The 19,898-nt window shown below is 37.5% G+C and overlaps 1 protein-coding gene across 1 annotated transcript in view; it reads left to right on the top strand.

Annotated features, from left to right (window-relative positions):
• Window positions 1–19,898, top strand: part of LOC134527831 (uncharacterized) — a 974,295-nt gene that overhangs the window by 898,717 nt on the left and 55,680 nt on the right. The window contains exon 7 of the mRNA XM_063360779.1: window positions 734–986. Within this exon, the coding sequence (XP_063216849.1) occupies window positions 734–986 (253 nt within the window). The remainder of the gene's footprint in view (window positions 1–733; window positions 987–19,898) is intronic.

Raw genomic sequence — 19,898 nt, 5'->3', positions numbered from 1 at the left:
AACTAAAGGAATGTGTTAAAAATCTACACTAAGTATAATTTTCTAGCCTAATCGCAAGCTAGTAATAGTAGATAAGGTATAACCGATAGAGATATAATAAAAACAATTCTAGGACCAAAATTATATATCTCGCCCAATTAGTCCTGCCATTAGCCACTGTAGACCTCCGAATAAAGGTATGCACCTACTGTAATGGTTCGTCGCCATTTTGTATTTTATTTTTCAAGATTTAAAAAAAAATTTAAAAATCAAATTTTTTGTAACGACCGTAAATTATCAGCTAAAATATGATATTGCAAAATTTAAATTTTCTATAAGTTCATCGGGAAGCATGAGGGAATGTGTGTATAAGTGAGTAATTCGCATTTGAGATGTGTATATTATATTAGAATTGCTATATATAATTTAATAATCTATATTCAGTGTAAAAACATTTTTCTTAGCTTTCAAATATATTTTTCTTGCTCATTTTTTCGTATATTTGTATATATGCACGTATTATGTGTGTTTATATCGGTAGGTAAGAGTCCTTATTGACCAGGGTCGCTCAAGTGTAGCACTGAGTGTGCTAGGTCGCTGGTTCGGTCCGAACACACACCAGCACTACTTGTAGTCCCTTGAGTTACATAAAGCTTGTTTATACATATGTGTTCTGAGAATGATGTAGTTGATTGTTTTGTAAGTGCAGTTCCCCTTGTTCGCACCGCACGTGTCGTGTTGTGTCGTGTCGCAGTGGAGAACCACTCGACGCGCTGCCGCTACCCGGCCTGGGTGACGGACCACCACCACTGGCACACGCTCGACCACCGCCACTCCTACCACTTCTCCACCAAGAACGCCACGCTGAAGATCACGGAGGAGGCGGCGCCGGCGGGCGGCGGCGCGCAGGAGGGCGGCGCCACCGTCGAGAAGCGCGTCGTGTGCCACACCATGGAGGCGTCCACGGAGCGCCAGGCCATGCTCGTGGCGCACCTCACCACCGGCTGGTGAGCCCGCCGCCTCCGCGACCACACGCTCGAGGAACACTACTCGAGATACCCGCGTCAAGTCTTTTACGAAAAGCATTTAAGAATTGGAATAAGTAGGGACCGGAAAAATTCGCGGGTTCAATGACCTCTACGTACACTCGGTCAAATGCCACCCACTCATTGGCTGCTGTCTTGTGAGACGACCCAACGTAGCAGCAGCCTGTGATTCGATAAAACTTTGGTTGGGTGTTTCTCATTGGACCAGAGTCATCCAGGTGAGTTGTGAGCCAATAGCAGAGGCAGCACTGAGGTATACCTGTTTGTATTTTAGCCTATCGCGAAATGAATTCGCGAATTTTCCCGGTCTCTACCGATGAGTGGTTTGGTTTCCGGATTAAATTTTTAAACTGTATTTTTAGAAGAGTTCAAATGGGTAAAAAGCGTGTTTTCAGAATAATTTTTAGGCATAAAACAACTGGTGCAGTTTTTTGAAAAGAACTTAAAATGAATTCCATCACACCTTTATATTCATTTCTCTGCCATATGATTTTAAGGTCATCACTCAAATTTCAGTTGTCGTACGCACGACGAGAAGACTGCGCGCCAGTTCAGATACTTGCGCTTAGAGGCGATACCGCGCTAGAAAAAACCAGCGAGCCTCGCGCTTATCATCCCGCCTCACTAACATTGATACACCTCTAGCTAGGCGAGCCACTTAAAAAGCTGTAGCTTCACCAATGTCTCGTGATTGCTCGAGAGTAATTTGAGCACATGTATACTGTCCAATCACAGCCATTCAGTGTAAAAGCAAACGCCTGGTTAAACAATGCAATTGCTTCTCTTGCATTAGGTCGCCAGTTTGAAAGATTCATTGCTGCGTGGTCATAACTTTTTGTAGTCTAGTGAGCGGTCAGATCTTATTTTCGCAGACACTTCCTGTCTCAGAGTCATTTGTGTAGATTTATCACAATATCTCTTTTTAATTTGTTATTATCTTTGTTTCTGTTATTAAGATACAAACCAATTGCGACACAGCATATATGGCTTATTACGCCCAGCTGTCGGGCACAACGTTTTAACAGTATGGACACACAAGGGAACGGTTTATAACCGTAGGCAGACGGCAAAAATTTGTTATTACTTTTAAATTAAAAAATAATTACATGCATTGGTACGTCTTGCAGCTAAATGGAACGTTTACGAATTCAGCTGGGGATTTTCTTAATAGGACTGGCAACACTGGTTCGTGGGACAGGGTGATGAGGAGGGGAGATGCGTTGCAAGAGCCGAGTGTCCCCGACTTCACCCGAACAGCAGCGAGGGATCCTGTGTTGACCCGTGTGGCTGGAGGAACCTACTGTTCATTGACCCAGAGCTAGACGTCTGAATGATCTGCTTTTGTGCGTCTTCTGATTTATTTATTTTTGCTTTAGTAAGAGTTTAAAAAAAAATTATTAGGTTAGGTGTGCTACATAAATGAAGTCATTGCAAAAACTTTTCATTTTTTTCCATGTAGGGTGTGTAACTAAAATTAAAGGTCGGTTAGGTTAGGTCAGCGACATTTAAAGCACTCTAAAATGGTGAACACGTGTGAGATATTACAAAATGTGTTGTTCCTTTTTTTTTACCGCTGAGCTGCCCGGGCGAGAGGCGGGGTGCCGGTGTGTTTGGGGCTGATCGAGGGTCGGTGGGCCGCGTGGTAGGACCCAGCATCTCGCTTTAAATATTCCATTAACATGTAAATGACGAGGCCCGCGCCAACTCTGTCGCGCCGCGCCCATCGCGCAGACTTCTTGCAGCGGCGACGAGTTATTTTCTTGGAAAACGGAGGAAAAAGGTTAGAAGAGAAACATTCTCCTTTTCCTCTCCCCTCTCCCAGTCCTTTCCGGGCTGTCGGTGAAACTTGTAATTGCAACAGTCCCACTTTTCCGCTCTCGTAACGGACGAAGCCACATGATGTGCCTAGGCATGGCGAATCGTGGAAGGAGAGGGGGGTTAAAAGGCGCTTCTTCCATTGGCCTTGGCATCGAGTCGCATGCTTACTCAACCCTCGCGGAAAAATATGCTTTTTTACAGAATAAAAATACGTGGCAGTTTTTTTTCCTCTCTACCTATACCTCTTCTTTTGATTATTCATGGGTTGTTGGTGTATCGACTTCGTTGGATGTTCCTTTTTGTTGTTATATCATTTATATTTACCCTCGTGCCGGGTAGCGGAACGAGGCTGTTGGTGTTAAGAGAAGATTCAAAAGCAGTGAAATTCTATGTGATTGGTTCGCGGTTATTTCAGTCTTTTTGAGATTGAGACTTTAAAAAAAATATGAAATATCCTCCTTGTATCTCGATATATGATTGCACAGCGTACATCGACTCAAAGTTGCAAAACATTTTTAAAAGTGTTATCATGTAAACATTTTTTCCTAACCTAACTTAAACTAAGTGTGTTGGCTTGGGCGAGATTCGGGTTAGGAAATACTTAAGTGCGTCCGAGGCCTAAGTACAATACAAACCGCGGTAGAGAACAGGCGTGTCGGCGGGTGCACCGTTCAAACGTGAATTGTTGCCCCTAGTAGAAGTGTTAAAAAGAGTATTCACTTTTTGTACTTGTATTTTCATCAGCTGAATAGGTACTTAACAATGTCAGGAGAGTGTGGGAAATGTCTACAATGTCTGGAGACGGCGAATGTGAAAGATATTATCAAATGCTCTCACGTTCAGTACACATCGCAGAAAACCTGCGAATGCTTGTATCAAAGAAAGGCACTCCTCAAACTGTTCGGAAATAAATTATAAACTGCTTTCCATGAAATATTTTTTAAACAACTTGGAAATGTGCCAAGTGCAAACCTGATATCGTATGAACACTCTTCTTTGAATGAAAGAGTGGTTACTTTAAAGATTTTCCGGCGAAAATCCAGTGGCTTTTTTGTACTCATGCTCTTCATTCAATTCATTGCCGCAAAATAAGCAACATTGTTTAAAACTATAAGCTGATTCACTTACGCGTGCTCTAGTACGAGGAGGACTTATAGGTATTAGATGTACTGGCTTCTTGTTCGTTTTGTTTTGTAGCTGCAGCAATAGAACTCTTTCGAGTGTATTTTTTACGACACTGCACATGAATTGTCACAGATTTATGGTTTTTCATGTATTACGAAAATGCATCACCTCTTTCAGTACTTGCATCAATTAATGTCTTCATGCCACGATCAACAGAAACAATTTCACTTTCAGTTAAAAGTTTATTGCTGATAAAACAAAATTGCTGTTTTTTTTAACTTAAAACAGTACAAATTCGGTTAAGAAATAATATTAATAAACACGTGTTTTCACTACGAAGGAACGTTGGAGACTAGTATTTCGTCTAATAGGCCTTGGGAAAAAGAGCAGGTATACGACCCTTGCCACTCGGACAATTGAATAGGAGACAGATGTTACTCAAGGCTACACTGGCGTATAAAATGAGGGACTGGGTTTCTTTCGAGTTGATATTCTCATAATTGTACTATTTTGTATGTGTAAGTTATATAGTCAAATAAGAATATATTTTTCCTTGTATTACAGCTCCAGTGATGTATATACGCGGCGTACTTATGCATATTATGAAGAACCAAAGTTTTTCAACTTCTTGAATCGTATCTCAGAAAAAGGTGACTCTTAGGAGAAAAAGTGTAAAAACAATTTTTATAGATAATTGCATTATATATTATTTTAGTCTGACCTACTTTTATGATAAAACTTACCATTTGGCTGAAAAACACAATAACAAAAAACATATTTGCGAACTTTGACCTTTAATACATGTTTTTTTTTGCAAATGTCGGATCGATGAGGACTTTTCACATATAATTAATAATGGTGTTCAAAACATTCGTAAAAATTTTCAGCTCTATGCGAATTTTTGTAACATTACCCCTATTTTTGGGTCCACTTGACCGGACTATTATACAAGTAATTATTGTACGTAGCCCGGAATTCTCAGTTCCCAAAGCATAGTATGTTTCTTTTGTGATGGATAAATTTTTAGCATTTTGGGAAGCAATTAGAAGTCTTTACATGCCAACCATTATGTTAGGATCATCCCATGATGTGTAATCAATATATTCCGCTGCTGCCATCCTCCTTCCGTGTTTATTATTAACATTTTTAAGACGTCTGAACTTCTCTGTTTTTAAGACGAGCCTTAAAGTCATTAAAAACGTCATCGTAAGCTAGATCAGAATAAGTTATTTTAACGCATCGCTTTCTTCGTTTTGGTCTCAGCACTATCAAAGTATTCCACCTTTTGAGCTTCAAATGCTTCATCACAGTCTTCGATCTTGCCAGATCCAGGTGCTTCATCACAGTCTTCGATCTTGCCAGCTTCAGGTGCTTCATCACAGTCTTGAATCTTGTCAGCTTCGGGTGCTTCTAAATTGCTGTCAGTTTTGCGGAGACGATTTCCCATGAAGATGCTACTTTCATCTTTAGCTTTAAGTTACAAATCATTAGCGATGTTTGGGATAGTTTTGCTAGCATCAGCATTTTCACGTTCTTCGTAATCATTATAGTCGTCTGATATTTTGTTTTCATTCCACTTTCGGGGTGTTGCGGACTTATCCTCTTTATCATTAGTCGGATTGGTTGTACAGATCTTGCGGTTTTTATTCAATAAATATCTGCGACCAAACTATTTCTGACACTAGCTGCAACAAAATGGATTGTCGAAAGGACCTAAAATACACACGATCCTCTCATAATGCTTAGCATTTTTTCTCTAGGTAAATTCCTTACTGCAGTAAACGGTGACCTTTCAATACAGCTGCAGGCAACTATCCTGAATTCATATCAGATTATACGACTGTGGTCAGATGGAAACTGAGAGTCTTAAATTGGAATAATTACTTAAATATATTTTTTTTTATATTTCTTCAGCGGGAGTTAATTTGCCTCATACAAGAAACTTGTTGCAAGTAGTTCCTATTCTTGTCGACAGATGTCGCCACGTGTTGTATTGAGGTAAATATTTTTTTATGTAGGATGCGGGATGCTCTCTCATGATCGCAAGAAGAAAAGGGTTTTGCTAGACCTCAAAGGGAAGTGAAATCGTCTTGCATGATTGTGTTTCGCAGCTATATTAAGGCATGGATAGCAATCGACTCAGTAATTAATCTCTTTTGATTTAATTCCAAATGAAAAACAAATATTGTAAGTGCTTATTTGATAACAGGAATTCAGCAACTTAACGGAACTCTGAATACAATTGGATTGCTCAGTTGAATAAAAAAAATGCATGTAGTGATTGTTTTCTCAGCAATAACCAGAAACACGCGGATAAAACCAACAAAGTGTTGTTAGGTGTAATCAGGAGCACACGGAGAAAACCATCAGAATTCTTGAAAATCCTGCTCAGTGAATGTTACATTTTAGACGATTAATATAAAGTATGCATAGCATAATAATATGCATTAATCTAAATATGAGCATAGTCGCTTGCTCATTGGCTGATGTTATGCTGTAATGGTTTCTCATTACTGGGTCGCGTGTTTCTTGCGAATATATGATTGGTTTATTGTCCTTTTGGGTAGTATAAAGTAATACGTGAGTCCATGACAAAGTGTATTAATATGTGAAACAGTTTGCAGCTTGATCTGTTGACAGAAAAGGAAAATATTGCAGGTCACTGGTGATAGAAAACGCGCTAACAAACCTCTAGCCAGAGGCAGTCATCCAACCATGGATGTTGCTAATCCCGTGTGGATCTGTGAGAGACGATGTCCGACACCAGAGACGGTCATCTCTGGAGTGTGTACAGGACTGTGAAGTCTAGCTTTGTAGTGCCTCTTATTATTACGTAAATTCACAGGATGGGAGAGATCTCACTGTACAGTTTTAGCCTCAGTGATAAACCTCTTCTCTCTTTCCCGCCAATTTTTGTTTTTAATAAAAACATCTCTTCTTTGTAAATTTTTTAGTGAAAGTAACGCCTATCAGCGCGGGTTTGTGTTTCGGACAGCAGTGTGGTTGAACAGCAGCAGAACGGAATTGTGGTAAAACAAAACTAAAGTGTAGAGGGTTTTCAACATCCAGGCATTTGTTTTATCCCTCGCACTCGAAACGCGATAAAGAGAGTTGGGTTTAATTAAATTTCCCCTGCGAGTCAAACTATCAGAGGTATTTTTTATGCACTTCCGTTTCGCCCCAAGCCCCCCCTTTTTTTTTTACAGGGTTAAGTAAAAAAAAACTTGCCCAAAGCACACAGAGGCGTTACAACTTCTTCCCTCAAACATTTGAAATCATCCGGTAAATTCGTTCCAACTGTTTAAATTCTGCAACTTCAAAGCGGTTTCCTTTTTATGCTAATTTGCGCCACCGGGCTGGAGCTCTGCACGTGACGGGCGAGGTCCAGCGCTGCTCTGCGGGGAGATGCTTTTAAACACCCAGAAGCCTCCGCCGAGGAGGTTAACATTTTTGAAATACATTTATTTAGTTGTAGCTAATGCCTGGCATGCGTTGCTATTCCTCTTTATTTATTTTTATTTGTAATTTGATTGAAGTAGCTACACATATACAAATCATCTCTCTCTATCTTTCTACGTATGGCTCTCTATAATTTTACTATATTTCTCTCTATATATATCCCTATGCTTTATCTGTATATAAATCTAACTCCCTCTCTATGTCTATTTAGATGTATAGCTATCCCTCGCTCTATCTCTATATCTTTATATCTGCATATCTCCTTCTATCTCTCTATACCTCTCTTTATATATCTATATTCCTATCTATATTTTTACCTGTCACGGGTGTGACATAGGTGTATAAAAACACGCGCGTATTCGATTGCAACTTTGTTTCAAAAATTCAAATCAATCGGCGAAGAACTTTCTGGTATTTAACATTTTGAACGAATGAACGTTTACAATTTTTATTTATATATATTCAACAATCCGGTTTGCAAGTGATGCTGCTCGAGCACATCTGCAGTATCACGAAGATCCTATTATCGTCAGAACTTATTTTGGTTTATTAACAGAAATTTCTTCGATCAATAATCATTAAAAATAAATAAAATCTAAATTTCATAGATAATTAAATACCTAAACCAGACGTTAAGGAAAAGTTTTGCCTGTCTGTTTGAAATGATTTCACTCAGAAACTGTTGATGCTATTCACATGAAATACAAACAGGTTTTAATAAGTAGTATTCCAGTATTAATTTATTCTTTATTTTTATATCTAAAATGTTTCAAAATAAATGGTAATTATGCATAAATATCTAGTAGCAAGTGTCACTACCTATATTTTTATTGTAAGTGTAAAACAGGGGAAAACATTGACGATTTATTTGTAAATCCATAAATAATTACTATTAATAAATAAAACCAATTAATAATAATTTTTGTAAGTTTTTTTAAATAAATACCATGCAATAACTTGAGTCATTTCGTGGTTTTAGGTGTTTTTTTTTAAATTATTTCAGTGTTGCCGTCAACTTGAGTAAGTAGGTAAATGATCAGATATACACAGCATGTTTCCGAGTTAGGTACTCTATTAAATTGTGTCTGCTGGCTTCTTAATGCAATGAAAAAATTTGTTTACAGGAAAGCTGTAATATAACTTTAACTTCAGTGTACCTATTAATAAACAATAAATGTCCATTTTTTTATTTACAAAAACTGTAACCAATTCATGAAAACGGCTAGTTAAAATGCAACTATTTTACAAATGCTCCAAACATTGGATAATTTTCAATATTGTTGATGGGCTTCAAGCAGTAAGCAATTCCATTATTTCTGTGTGCTAGCGTTATTGCGAGTGTGTCATGTAATTCCGAAGAGCACACCAAAAAAAAAATTTAAATTTAACAATGGGTATTTTTTACCTCAGTTACCAAAATATTAGTTGTGTAGTGCTTGCTCAGGTAAAACAGTGTACATTTAATAACACATTAGTGTGAGACTTAATTAAGTATATTTAAACTCCATGTTTATCATAATGTGGTAGACTGCAGTAGTTGCTACTACAGGTAAAGAGAAATGTGTTCTACAGTTGACACTGACATGTTTTTAGTTTTACGAGAATATATTTTGACATTTGATTTCCAAATATTTATTTGGATAACTACGAAAGAAATTAGCTTGCACTTCTTGGTTATTATATTATTTTGAGGAGCCTGAACGTCTCATCGACAGTGGGTCATTAGATGCGATAGAAGCTTACGAGATGCTGATTGGCGGAACAAATAGGTAGGAGTACCCACAGGGCGCAGCAACGTCCGCCACGTTTCCTCGCTCGCGCAGACCCCGCCTCCGACAGGTCGTGGCGCGCTGCTACTACGCGAGCCGCAAGCATCGGCCATTCGACTTCTTGCGTTTCCGCTTTCCGTATTTGGCGTGAACTGAAGTGTTCCAGAAACTTTGGAACAACGCAGACGCTATTTGCATTGAAGGCCACGTTTTGGTTTTTATTGCATACATGACGTTTTCACTTGTCAAACTTTCGAATAGTGAAATAAAATAAAACTTTTAAACCAAATTATTGAAAATTTTATGTTTTAATGATAAACAAAAATATCAAAAGAATCTCGGGGAATAAATTTGTTTTTTAATGTTTTAAAACTTCATGGTTGGTGACGTATTACGCCTTTTTTTGCTTCATATTAAACAACGGCTTAAGTAGGTCGTGTGCTTTATTCGTCCTCATAGATAACATGGTTGAACGTCACAGGGTCGTGCACAGACACAGGGCAACGGGGCCTCGGGGGTTATAGTGGGTTCCGAACCACTGGACACCGTCTCAGTGCTAGTCTTCAGTCATGCTGTCACTCTCCACCACGCTGTCCTGCAAACACTTGTGTAACGGGACCATCGTCAATCCTGGCTTGCTAGCAGACCTCCAGCCAGCGATAATGCTGATCCCGTGTGTATCAGAGATACGGATACATCTACCACAAGCGACAGCCATCCCTCGAGTGTGTACAGGACTGTGTGGAGTCTAACCTGGCTGTAGAATATGCTGGAGAATATATCGTTGTTAAACGTGGGGCAACGAAGCTGCCATATTTTCTTCCTCGACATCTCGCTCGCTCTACATATAGGGGAGGTATTCCAGTACGTCCGAGTAAGGTAGCGAATAAGCACTGCCTTGGGATATAACCGTGACCCAACTCGCGCGTCGTATTCCAGAACATGTCCAATCCTAATCCTAGTAAATTCGCAGATAGGCAATTGTTTAAATAAACTGTGCCCTGCGCGAGGCCAGAAACTAGTTTCAACGCATTCTAGCGGACTTTTCGCAACCATCGATACAATTGTTACGGCAAAAATCCTAGAGATAGCAGCACTGTCGCACGAACTAAATACCATTATTCTAATTTTCTCAAGTACCTTTTTAAGTTGCGATTTTTTTTTGTTATGACCATTAAAGTGTACACAATGTATTCCAGGATAGTTTCGCTACCATAAAGTTTTATTTGGCACACCAACACGTTTGGTACGTACCCCTATATTCACGAAAGTGAATATATACGAGTTCATGCCGCCAGACGCGAACCTTCTGGACGAAATCAACGAAAACTTGAGCTCTGCACATGCGCGGAATTTGGGCAACAGATAGGTCACGGTTAGGACACCAAAATCAGTTCCCTAAAATAAGGGACTGGCCGTGTCCTATCGTACCCTAGGATTACGGTTGGGGAACATGTGTAGCATATTCAACACTTAAACCCTTTACGTCTGTGTCTTGGAATACCGGCCAAGGAGTCGTGTTGTTTAACCTCTTGGTAGCAATGAATTATGTATGGCTGCCATGTGTTCGTGTGGAGACGTGTACACGTGTGTATTGTTAGCAATAGAAACTGAAGTTATGGTTTTCAGCACTCATACTTGGCGGCTATGCGGTTTTTAATTTTTTTGAAACAAAAGAGCATTTTAGCGTAGTGTTTTTGTTGTTCCGTATTGCAAAATAGATAATCTTAAACATATATGGTGAATATTCCCAGCAACGTACGACCACAAAAATAAAATCAAGGTTACCAACATTTACTTTCGAAAATTTATCGACTCTTAGGTTGTTAGGTTGCTTATAGCACAGTTCGCTGATTTCCAAAGAAAATAAGAGCGTTTTTTGTAACATTGCGTTCCGTCTCTTTATCTTCCTTGTTTTATGGGTCATATTCGACATTTCTTAACACGTGGGCCGTGTCGGAGTCCAAGCACACAGCTGTGTTGTTGCTACCCGCACACTTGCTTGACCTCTTGTGTACCAGAGCATATCGGGTGAATAGCGTGTTCGTCAGCCCAACAGACTGTCAACATTACTTCATTTATTTTATTTAATCAGAGGCGATGATAATACATTTTTACACTCAGTCACAAACACATAAATTTATGTCACTATGTTATATGTGCATGTATTTGTTCAAACAATGTTATGAACCTTTTAAAATATTTATTACTTTATTAAATATGTTGATCATGGTAAATTATAAGTTGAAAATTACTATACAGCCATTCCGTATAAAAGAGGAAAACATGTAAAAAAGTAAATTTAAAAATTACCATATTTTATTTACCGGTGAATGTTCATAATAGTTCATATTTAATAGATCAGTTACAATATTTAAGAAACCAATATTTTAAAGTATTTATTTTACAGTTGGAAACCAAGGTTACTGCAAAACAGGAAATTTTAATAAAAAGGATGACACATTTGGTGCACCTGTTTAGTAATTCATCAGCTGTTTACCTCCAAGAAATTTTGTTGTGCTTTTGAAGAAATGTCTTGTGTGTCATCATCATAAGTTTCAAGGGACATGGTAAGTAAATTACCTTAACTTTTTGAGTTTTTAACTAAAGAGGCATGTTAGTGTAACATCCGTAACAAAAATTAGAAAAAAGTTTTCTGTACATTACAGCTTTATTAGTTTACATTGCAATTTAGGTTAAGGTTGACATACTACTTACAAACTTACTTTAACCTCAGTTAATAATTTTTTCTAGGTTTTTATTACCAATAAATAGGTGTTACGGATGTTACATATATCGTAGTGACGAGCGTATGACTGATTTATCACTTACCAATAAGTTACTATTTGTCATTTGATAAACACAAGCATGATTCTGGAATAATCTACCGAAACCCAGAATTCAGTTAGAGCCTAACTAATTAAAATGATGTACCAGGTTAAGCATATATTTTATAAATGGGGGCTCATAAAGCATTTATTAGAATGTTAAACCAGACTTGTATGAGTTTAGTTTGTACTCCATTTAATTTATAACAGTAAAAAAATATTAATGAAAGCCCTTTGTCATTGTTGCAGGATCATAACACCAACATCATCTGCAAGTAGAGTTGCTAAATTTTGGGAGAAATTAAAGGCTGAAAATCCTGAAATGTGGAAAGAGGTAGTTAATAAAGACAGAGACAGAAATTGTGTTGTTAGGCAAAAAGAAACGGGAAAATGTGCCAAAAATGAAAAATTGCTAAAGAAAAAAAGGGAAATGACCCGAATCAGGATAAAAAACTTGGCGCAAAAAGCAAGCCTCTGAAAAAAAAATCAATTGAGCCACAACAGTAATGTTCCTGATAGGATTATTGGTTCCTATGCATCCACAAGTACTCTTCGGAAAGCAGTCTTTAAAGCAAAAAGAAATCTTCCACATAGTCCTCAAAAGAAGAGAGCAGTTGTCCGGCAGCTTGTAAAGGAAACATTTAATAGTTCTTCAAAACTTTATACTGTGACAAAACTGTCAAAAACTCACTTACTTCCTAAAGATATTGCTGAAAAAGTGTGAGATATTCTAGAAACAGATGAAATTAGTTGGCAAGCGCCATCAAAAAGGGACTACGTATCAATGAAGGATAAAAATACTGGCCAGAAGACTCAAAAGCAAAAGCGCTTTTTAGTCATGACCAATGCAGAAGCCCATAAATGTTTTATGGATAAACACAAGATTGAGAAATCTCTGTCGAAGTTTCATGAGTTACGACCAAAGTATATAATTCCTGTAGGTAATACACCTCATAACCTGTGTGTCTGTATGCAACATGCTAAATTTAATTTTTTGAGTGATGCCATTTCTCAGAAGTGTGATATTTTGGTGTCTTCTGTGACCCATAAAGAAGAAATGTGACCCTAGAAGAAATGTGCTGCGATACAGGAAGTGAATGTTGTATGTTGAATAACTGTGAAACATGTTATCATGATATAAAAGTTCTTTTAAAAACTGACTGTAATCTATCTCAGCAAGTGAAATGGATGGAATGGAAAAAGTGTGATGGTTGGTTACAAGTAAACGAGAACACTAGATCTCTTGAAGAACTCGTAAGAAAAATAAACTTGGTTCTTCCTAGCTTCAAAAGTCACACGTTTGTGAAGGAAAAACAAGCCAACAATAAATAAACAATAAAATCTGGTGGTTGGATGTTATGTGTAGTGTGAGTAGATTAAATACAAATTTATTAATTTTAAGACATTTTTTGTCTGGCTATTCTGAAATCCTAGAGTGCCCCCTCCGAGGTGAACCTCTGGATCCGCCACTGGTTGCTGTTTGTCAAACAGGCCTTCGTAAGGAGTCATCAGCCGTCTGTCAAATGGGTGAAGTTGGAGTGATGTTTCTTAAAAGTTATGGGAAAACTGGAACAATGTTTGTAACAGATGAAAATGATCAAAGAGACATTAATTTGGTTAAAATAAGTTCAATGCTGCCTACACCAAATGTTAAATCAATTGGAACCAGAATGATCTATGAGTTCCAAAATCAGATTAAATTGTGATTTTTTTTTAATTTTAATTACTTAATGTCACGGTATAGTAAAAAAGAATAAATCACATGTGCATAAAATCCAAAAATATATTGATGTAGGGTCACTTGTAACATCCGTAACACCAGTGTGTGTAACATCCGTAACAGCAGAAAAACTGTATAAAACCAGTGTTATTATTAAATTTTTTTTGGTACATTTTCAGAAGCTGTTTAAAACCTCAATAAATCATTATAAACAATTTGAATTCATTTTATTGATCGGTTCACCTGAATTTTTCTGCTGAACTCAACCATCTCATCTGATTGTTCCCAAGTTTTGTAACATCCGTAACAGCACTCTTTCTTAAATAATCCTCACACCACTTACAATACAAAGCTAGAAACCTCAACCATAACTGGTTTCTCATAGTTATTTAAGTATTTCATAATAGAATTAATATGTCATTTAAGACTTTTAAAAATTATAGGTAATAACAAACCAAAATGTAACATCCGTAACATACGGAATGGCTGTATACGAGCTATTTAATTATTAAAATTTTCTATCAAATATAACCTACAAAATATTTTTTTTTTTTTCAAAATGTTAGTAGGCCTATTTCTTTACCCGGTGGCATGCGAGATGTACACAGATTCGTGAACTTGCGTGCTTACATTGTTCACTTTCACCCCCGTCAGACCACTTGCAGGAACACGAGTGCCGACAAGTACCTCAGGTAAGTTTTGACACTACCTTAGTGCCAGTGGTAGGCCTACTACCCATTTACTAACGGTCACTTACAGAGCAACCCATTATGTTTGTGTACGAACACTGGCACACACGCGGAGTTGTTTACAAAACTGTCGACAGCACAACAGTGACAGGGGGATACGTACATCATTGGTACTTTTCTTTGTACTTTGGATAACTGACATATTATAGACAAGTTACTTGAAACGTGCTATATAAAGTGTGAGTCTGAATTTCACATACAAACTTCGGCGGTAGGATCATCATGAAAACATAAGTTGGAAAAACTTTCCTACGACCTGTGGTCTAACGTGTTTCCCAAGGCTGGTGTACTTTTTTGAAATTGGGGCTGAACAACGGGTTTATTACCAGTGACCTGAACATTTGCGTTATCAATTGACAGTATAGACTGCAAATTTTTCTTCAGATGATTGACCCTCCTCATTAGACTCGCCCTGAAGGACTATAAACCAATGAAAAACGCCCAAAGACATCTTGTGAAGTCATGATGTACCAGGGGAGAAGGTGTGACGTGTAGAGACCGTAAAAATTCACGGATTTATTTCGCGATAGTCTTAAATTAATTTATATATATATATATATATATATATATATATATATATACACGCACGCACACCTTTACGCTGCTTTTACCATTTGCTCAGTGTTCACTTGGACGACTCTGGGCCAGTGAGAAACCCCCAACCAAAGAAGTATCGAATCAGACAAACCAGTGGCTACGACTCACAAGTCAGCAGCCAATGAATTGGCGTTATTTGCCCGAGTGAAGTGAAGTCCGGGCTGGCAGCAGAGTATAACGCGAATTCCGTAGGTCCTCATTTATTGCAAATTAAGTCACTATAAAAATGTTTAATTTAAATTAATGTCAAGTTCCTACTTGGCACTAAAATTCAAAAATCGTTTAACGAGTACTATTTAAATGTGAACGCAAATGTAATTGAAGGAAGACTGGAACTAGATGAGGAAATTATTTTCAGTTTTGACTTTATAAATACATACAATTTTTTAACGCACGAGTGCACCGTGCGACATTGATATTGTGTTACATCTGTAACTGTTCAGTCAGGTTTTAGTTACACATTGCCAGGCATGAGTTACGTACACAAGGATTTGTTTAAAATAAAACAGTTTCTGTTTCCACCCAGAACAACCTAGCGTTATAACAGCGAAAGACTTATTGAGTGGATTCTGTCCAGTAGTTTTCTAGTTCACGTCTTACAGACTCTCGCCTCACAATACCAGCACGGAGCATAGAGCAGCGCGCGCAGCAAGGAGGAGACTAGTACTCCCCCCCCCCCTTTCCGGAGGAAAGGTCGGCGTGGCGTCATCGCGGTGTTCGTTTCCCTAGGGCAGGCGCCATCTTGGCCGCCTGGAAGGTCCGACGGTCGGGGCGGTCAAATGAGAATAACCCGAGCGGTCTAACGCTCCGTGCTAGCTCTATCACTCCCCCCTTTTGTAATTTTATTTTTTCCATTTCTAGTGTTGTGGCGTCAGTAGTGAAGCTCATCTTTCCTCCAAAACAAAAGGTGAACCACGTCCCCGACGCCCTCTGGGCATGTATTACTAAAAACGGCAACAAAAGTTTCGAACACATTAAATTACCATGATTATTGTAATCTGCCCACTCATGAGGCGTCGAGCGAAAAGGCATCGCTGAAATTAAGGCTTCGCTTTGGCAGGTCGGCAATTATACAAGAAAACGCGCAAGGCTTAAACACACCCCCACCCCCCCCCCCCCACACACACACACATACTTATATGTGTATATATATATATATAACTGAGGTGAAAATCAGCTGTAATGCAAAATGTGTCATTCTCTACTATATCCGCTCTACTCTTATACATAATTATCATTGGTCAATAACAAGTTCTATTCCGTTAGCGGGTTACGCGACATTGGGTAATCCCTTCTCCTCGTTTACATCAGGCTCAGGGTCGACTAGGGCGCGTCAACAGCACTGCAGTCCAGTCGTCAACGTGAGGCAGATGCTTTGATCGCGCGTCATTATGGGCTACAATCGCTTTGTTTACATGTGGCTATTTTGGCAGATACGCAACGTTGCTACATGGCGGTCGAATATCCATCAGCGCGAAGAAAGACAACTATGCGAAGCTAATTCTGTAAATAAGCGGAAGCGTATGTTAAAGCGAAAATGTATAAATTATAAAGAGAGCAGGGGCGTGTTTGTTTTGGTGAGGCTGAATGATGAAGGCGTCTCTCGCTGGTGAAAGTATAGAGGTGTCGTCTCTAAGCGCTAGGTTCTGAACTACCGTGCAGTCTTGCAACAGGGCAACTGTTGAGACAGAGAGGAACCCTGGTATTGCATGGCGTAAAATTTGAGACGAAGATGTACTGCAAGTACCTATGGTGCTTTTAATACACGGCACTGCAAATTTTTCACATCCATAAAATGTTTTAATCACTTTCTCTCTCGCTCTCTCTCTCTCTGTCTCTCTCTCTCTCTCTCTCTCTCTCTGAAGAAACACTTTAGGGATGAAACTATAGATCGAAACTAACATTGTGTCTTCGATTTTTTTTTTTTAACCGTGCGTGTTCTTGTAAAGTTCTCACGCCATTGGACGACTGTGGCCAGGGCAGAGATACAACTCACTGGGAATTCGGTAACTTTTCTTATTCAAGAAAATATTGGTAACTAAATTGAAAAGGTTTTTTTTTTTTTTTTTTAATATATATATAGTGCGCTTAAGATCTCGGAGGTATACGGCTGTTTGTTTCGACGAAATTGTGTTGGCATTAACGCGTTTAATTATTCTGTTACATAAAATTTATATTTTCGTTCTTTATTTTTCACGAACCAGATTTTTTTATGAGCAACAGAAATACCCTTTGCATAAAACTCGTGCCCAAAGTATCTCTTAAAAAAAAACACTTGATTAAAAAACATGAGTCGGTTTGTCAACAGTACTTGAAATATAATTGTGTTTTTACATAGAAAGGCCAATTACTGGATTAAAAACAAATCCTGAAATGAAGGATTGTCAGCCTGAGAAAATAAACATATTTTATTATCACATTTAAAAGTGCTAGAATGTTATTTTTACATTCTGTTGTCACTAGAATTCCGCATAATACAGTACAAATATATATAAAACGTTGTATTGTAAATAGTGATAAAACCAAGCTATCAACAATATGCGAGTTAATAAATCACATCGATATCGCAGATAAAATAATTTAACTGTATTTTCATGGACTACAAAATTTTACTCATGAAACGTAATAGCGATATTCAATTTACAAATCGTTAAAATACCCTATCCTTTAAAAAAAAGTTGATCTAGCTGTTAAAATCCACGTACTGTATTTCTCGAGCATATAGATTTGATTAAATAACAAATTCGACTGTTAGTACACCCAATCCAGTAAAGAGAGACAACATGCAGACGTACGTAGATAAAGTGCATTTAAATTTCATGAGGATATAAAATAAAGATATAGTTTTGAAGTTTTGACAAAGTTAAATATGCTAAATAATTTATGACTGTTATATCACTGGTATCAAATATAAAAAATATATATATGTAAAAATGAAATGGAAATATTTCAAGGTCCATGTCTTTAAAAATATTTATAATACTATTTCAGATAGGAAAATACGTAAAACAAATCAGCAAAAACAGACGGAATTGATAACGTGTGTTCGAAACTTAGAAAAATTTGGGAAATCGAAGGAAAAAGTTAGCTACATGCCAGTATCACTAACGTTTCATACCGAGTAGTATATTTTATGATTTAAAACTGGTATGTATTTTAGTGGCAAATTAATGTGCCATTAAACATCCGTATCTAAGTTTTATTACTATTAATTATACTTAGGAGATAGAAATTTATGTATTTTAATTTGAAGAAAACTCAAATATCTGTGATAATTCGCCTGGTTAGACTCAATAGCGTACTGTTTCAGTGTTTAATCAAATATAATTGAAGACTGGAAATAAAATAGGTAAGGCTTTAAGTGCCTGTTTTGTCAAATATTATATTTTCAGCGAAAAAACATGTACGTTCTAAGGCCAATAACATGACATAAGGCTGAAAGTTGTAACAACCACCATATTGTGCTTGCTGTATCTCTTAGTAGCATTATTTCCTATATTAAAAAATAAAGAATTGTAAATGCCATTACTGTTATAACCTGATCAGAGGTTATGCCTTCAGTTTTGTTTACGTGCACTGTTGGACATCAGGGCGGGTCTGTACTGTTTTATTATTATGTGTTTTAAGCGTAAATGTGGGGAAAGGGAGTGTGGTGAAAATGAGAAAGAAAACGAGAACAAATGGGCAACAATATGTAACAGCAAAAATGAAGAAAATAGCAACCAAACAGCCTCCATCGCAATCGGTAAGTTTATTTCTATAGTTGTATCGGTTTGTTATCAGAGTAAAATCGTTACTTCGTTACTGATGTTAGAATCTGTGTAATAAATGAAATGATCATATGTGTTATATGATTATTGCATTGATATGATCTTTGAAAGATTTGTACAATGGGAGTGCATGACTTGATGTAAGCTTTTGGACATACGCCATTGCTGAGCACATGCATGTCTGTAGAAGAAAACTACAAAAAACCAAAAGACAAAAACACAAATTAAGCAAAAAATTGCTGTTGTCAACAGGATATAAACCTCACATAATATTCCATAACAGGAATATGGTCAACAAATAAAGAAAAACAAAGAAAAATGGACTAACAGAACGACAAAACCCCCACAAATGATGACAGCACAAAAAAATTAAACCCAAAAAAATTCAGCACAACAGTTGAAACGAGACAAAAAACGACAAAACGAAAAGACGAAACAAACACAATAGTTTTCCAAAACAGAAACAAGCGACGTTTCGGGAACTGCTATTTGCTCCCGTCCTCAGGCAGATACGCACCTGTGTTTTCGTACCATGTTTTGTCGTGTTTTTGTATCGTTTCAACTGTTGTGCTGATTTTTTTTGTGCTGTCATCATTTGTGGGGGTTTGTCGTTCTTTTCTATGCACATTACCTACTGATGAAGAAAATGTAGTTCTTGACTGCCAAAACACATTCCGTAATGTTCGCGCTAAATCCAAAGAGGTTACAGGTTCTGAATAAAAAGAAAAATAAGGGTGAAAGTGTTGATATTGAATCTATTTGTAATAAAACTGTTTATAGAAAATATTCAGAAGAATGTTAAAAAAGTATGGTTGATCGCATGAACTTTATTCCTAAAGATATTAGTCACTACTCTCGTGATAAGACTTCTAAGAAATACCTGAGCTCTTGATTTGAACTACCACAGGTTATTTCTGGCGTATAAGGAACTGCACCTCAACATTAATTGTTTCATTCAAATACTATACAAAGGTATTTATTGGGTATTTCCCAAACTTTGTTTCCGTGCACCACGACCAGACCTACTTAGTGCAATAT

The sequence above is a fragment of the Bacillus rossius genome, chromosome 1 (assembly GCF_032445375.1).
Source record: "Bacillus rossius redtenbacheri isolate Brsri chromosome 1, Brsri_v3, whole genome shotgun sequence".
Taxonomy (NCBI): domain Eukaryota; kingdom Metazoa; phylum Arthropoda; class Insecta; order Phasmatodea; family Bacillidae; genus Bacillus; species Bacillus rossius.
This window is presented reverse-complemented; position numbering and strand designations above follow the sequence as displayed.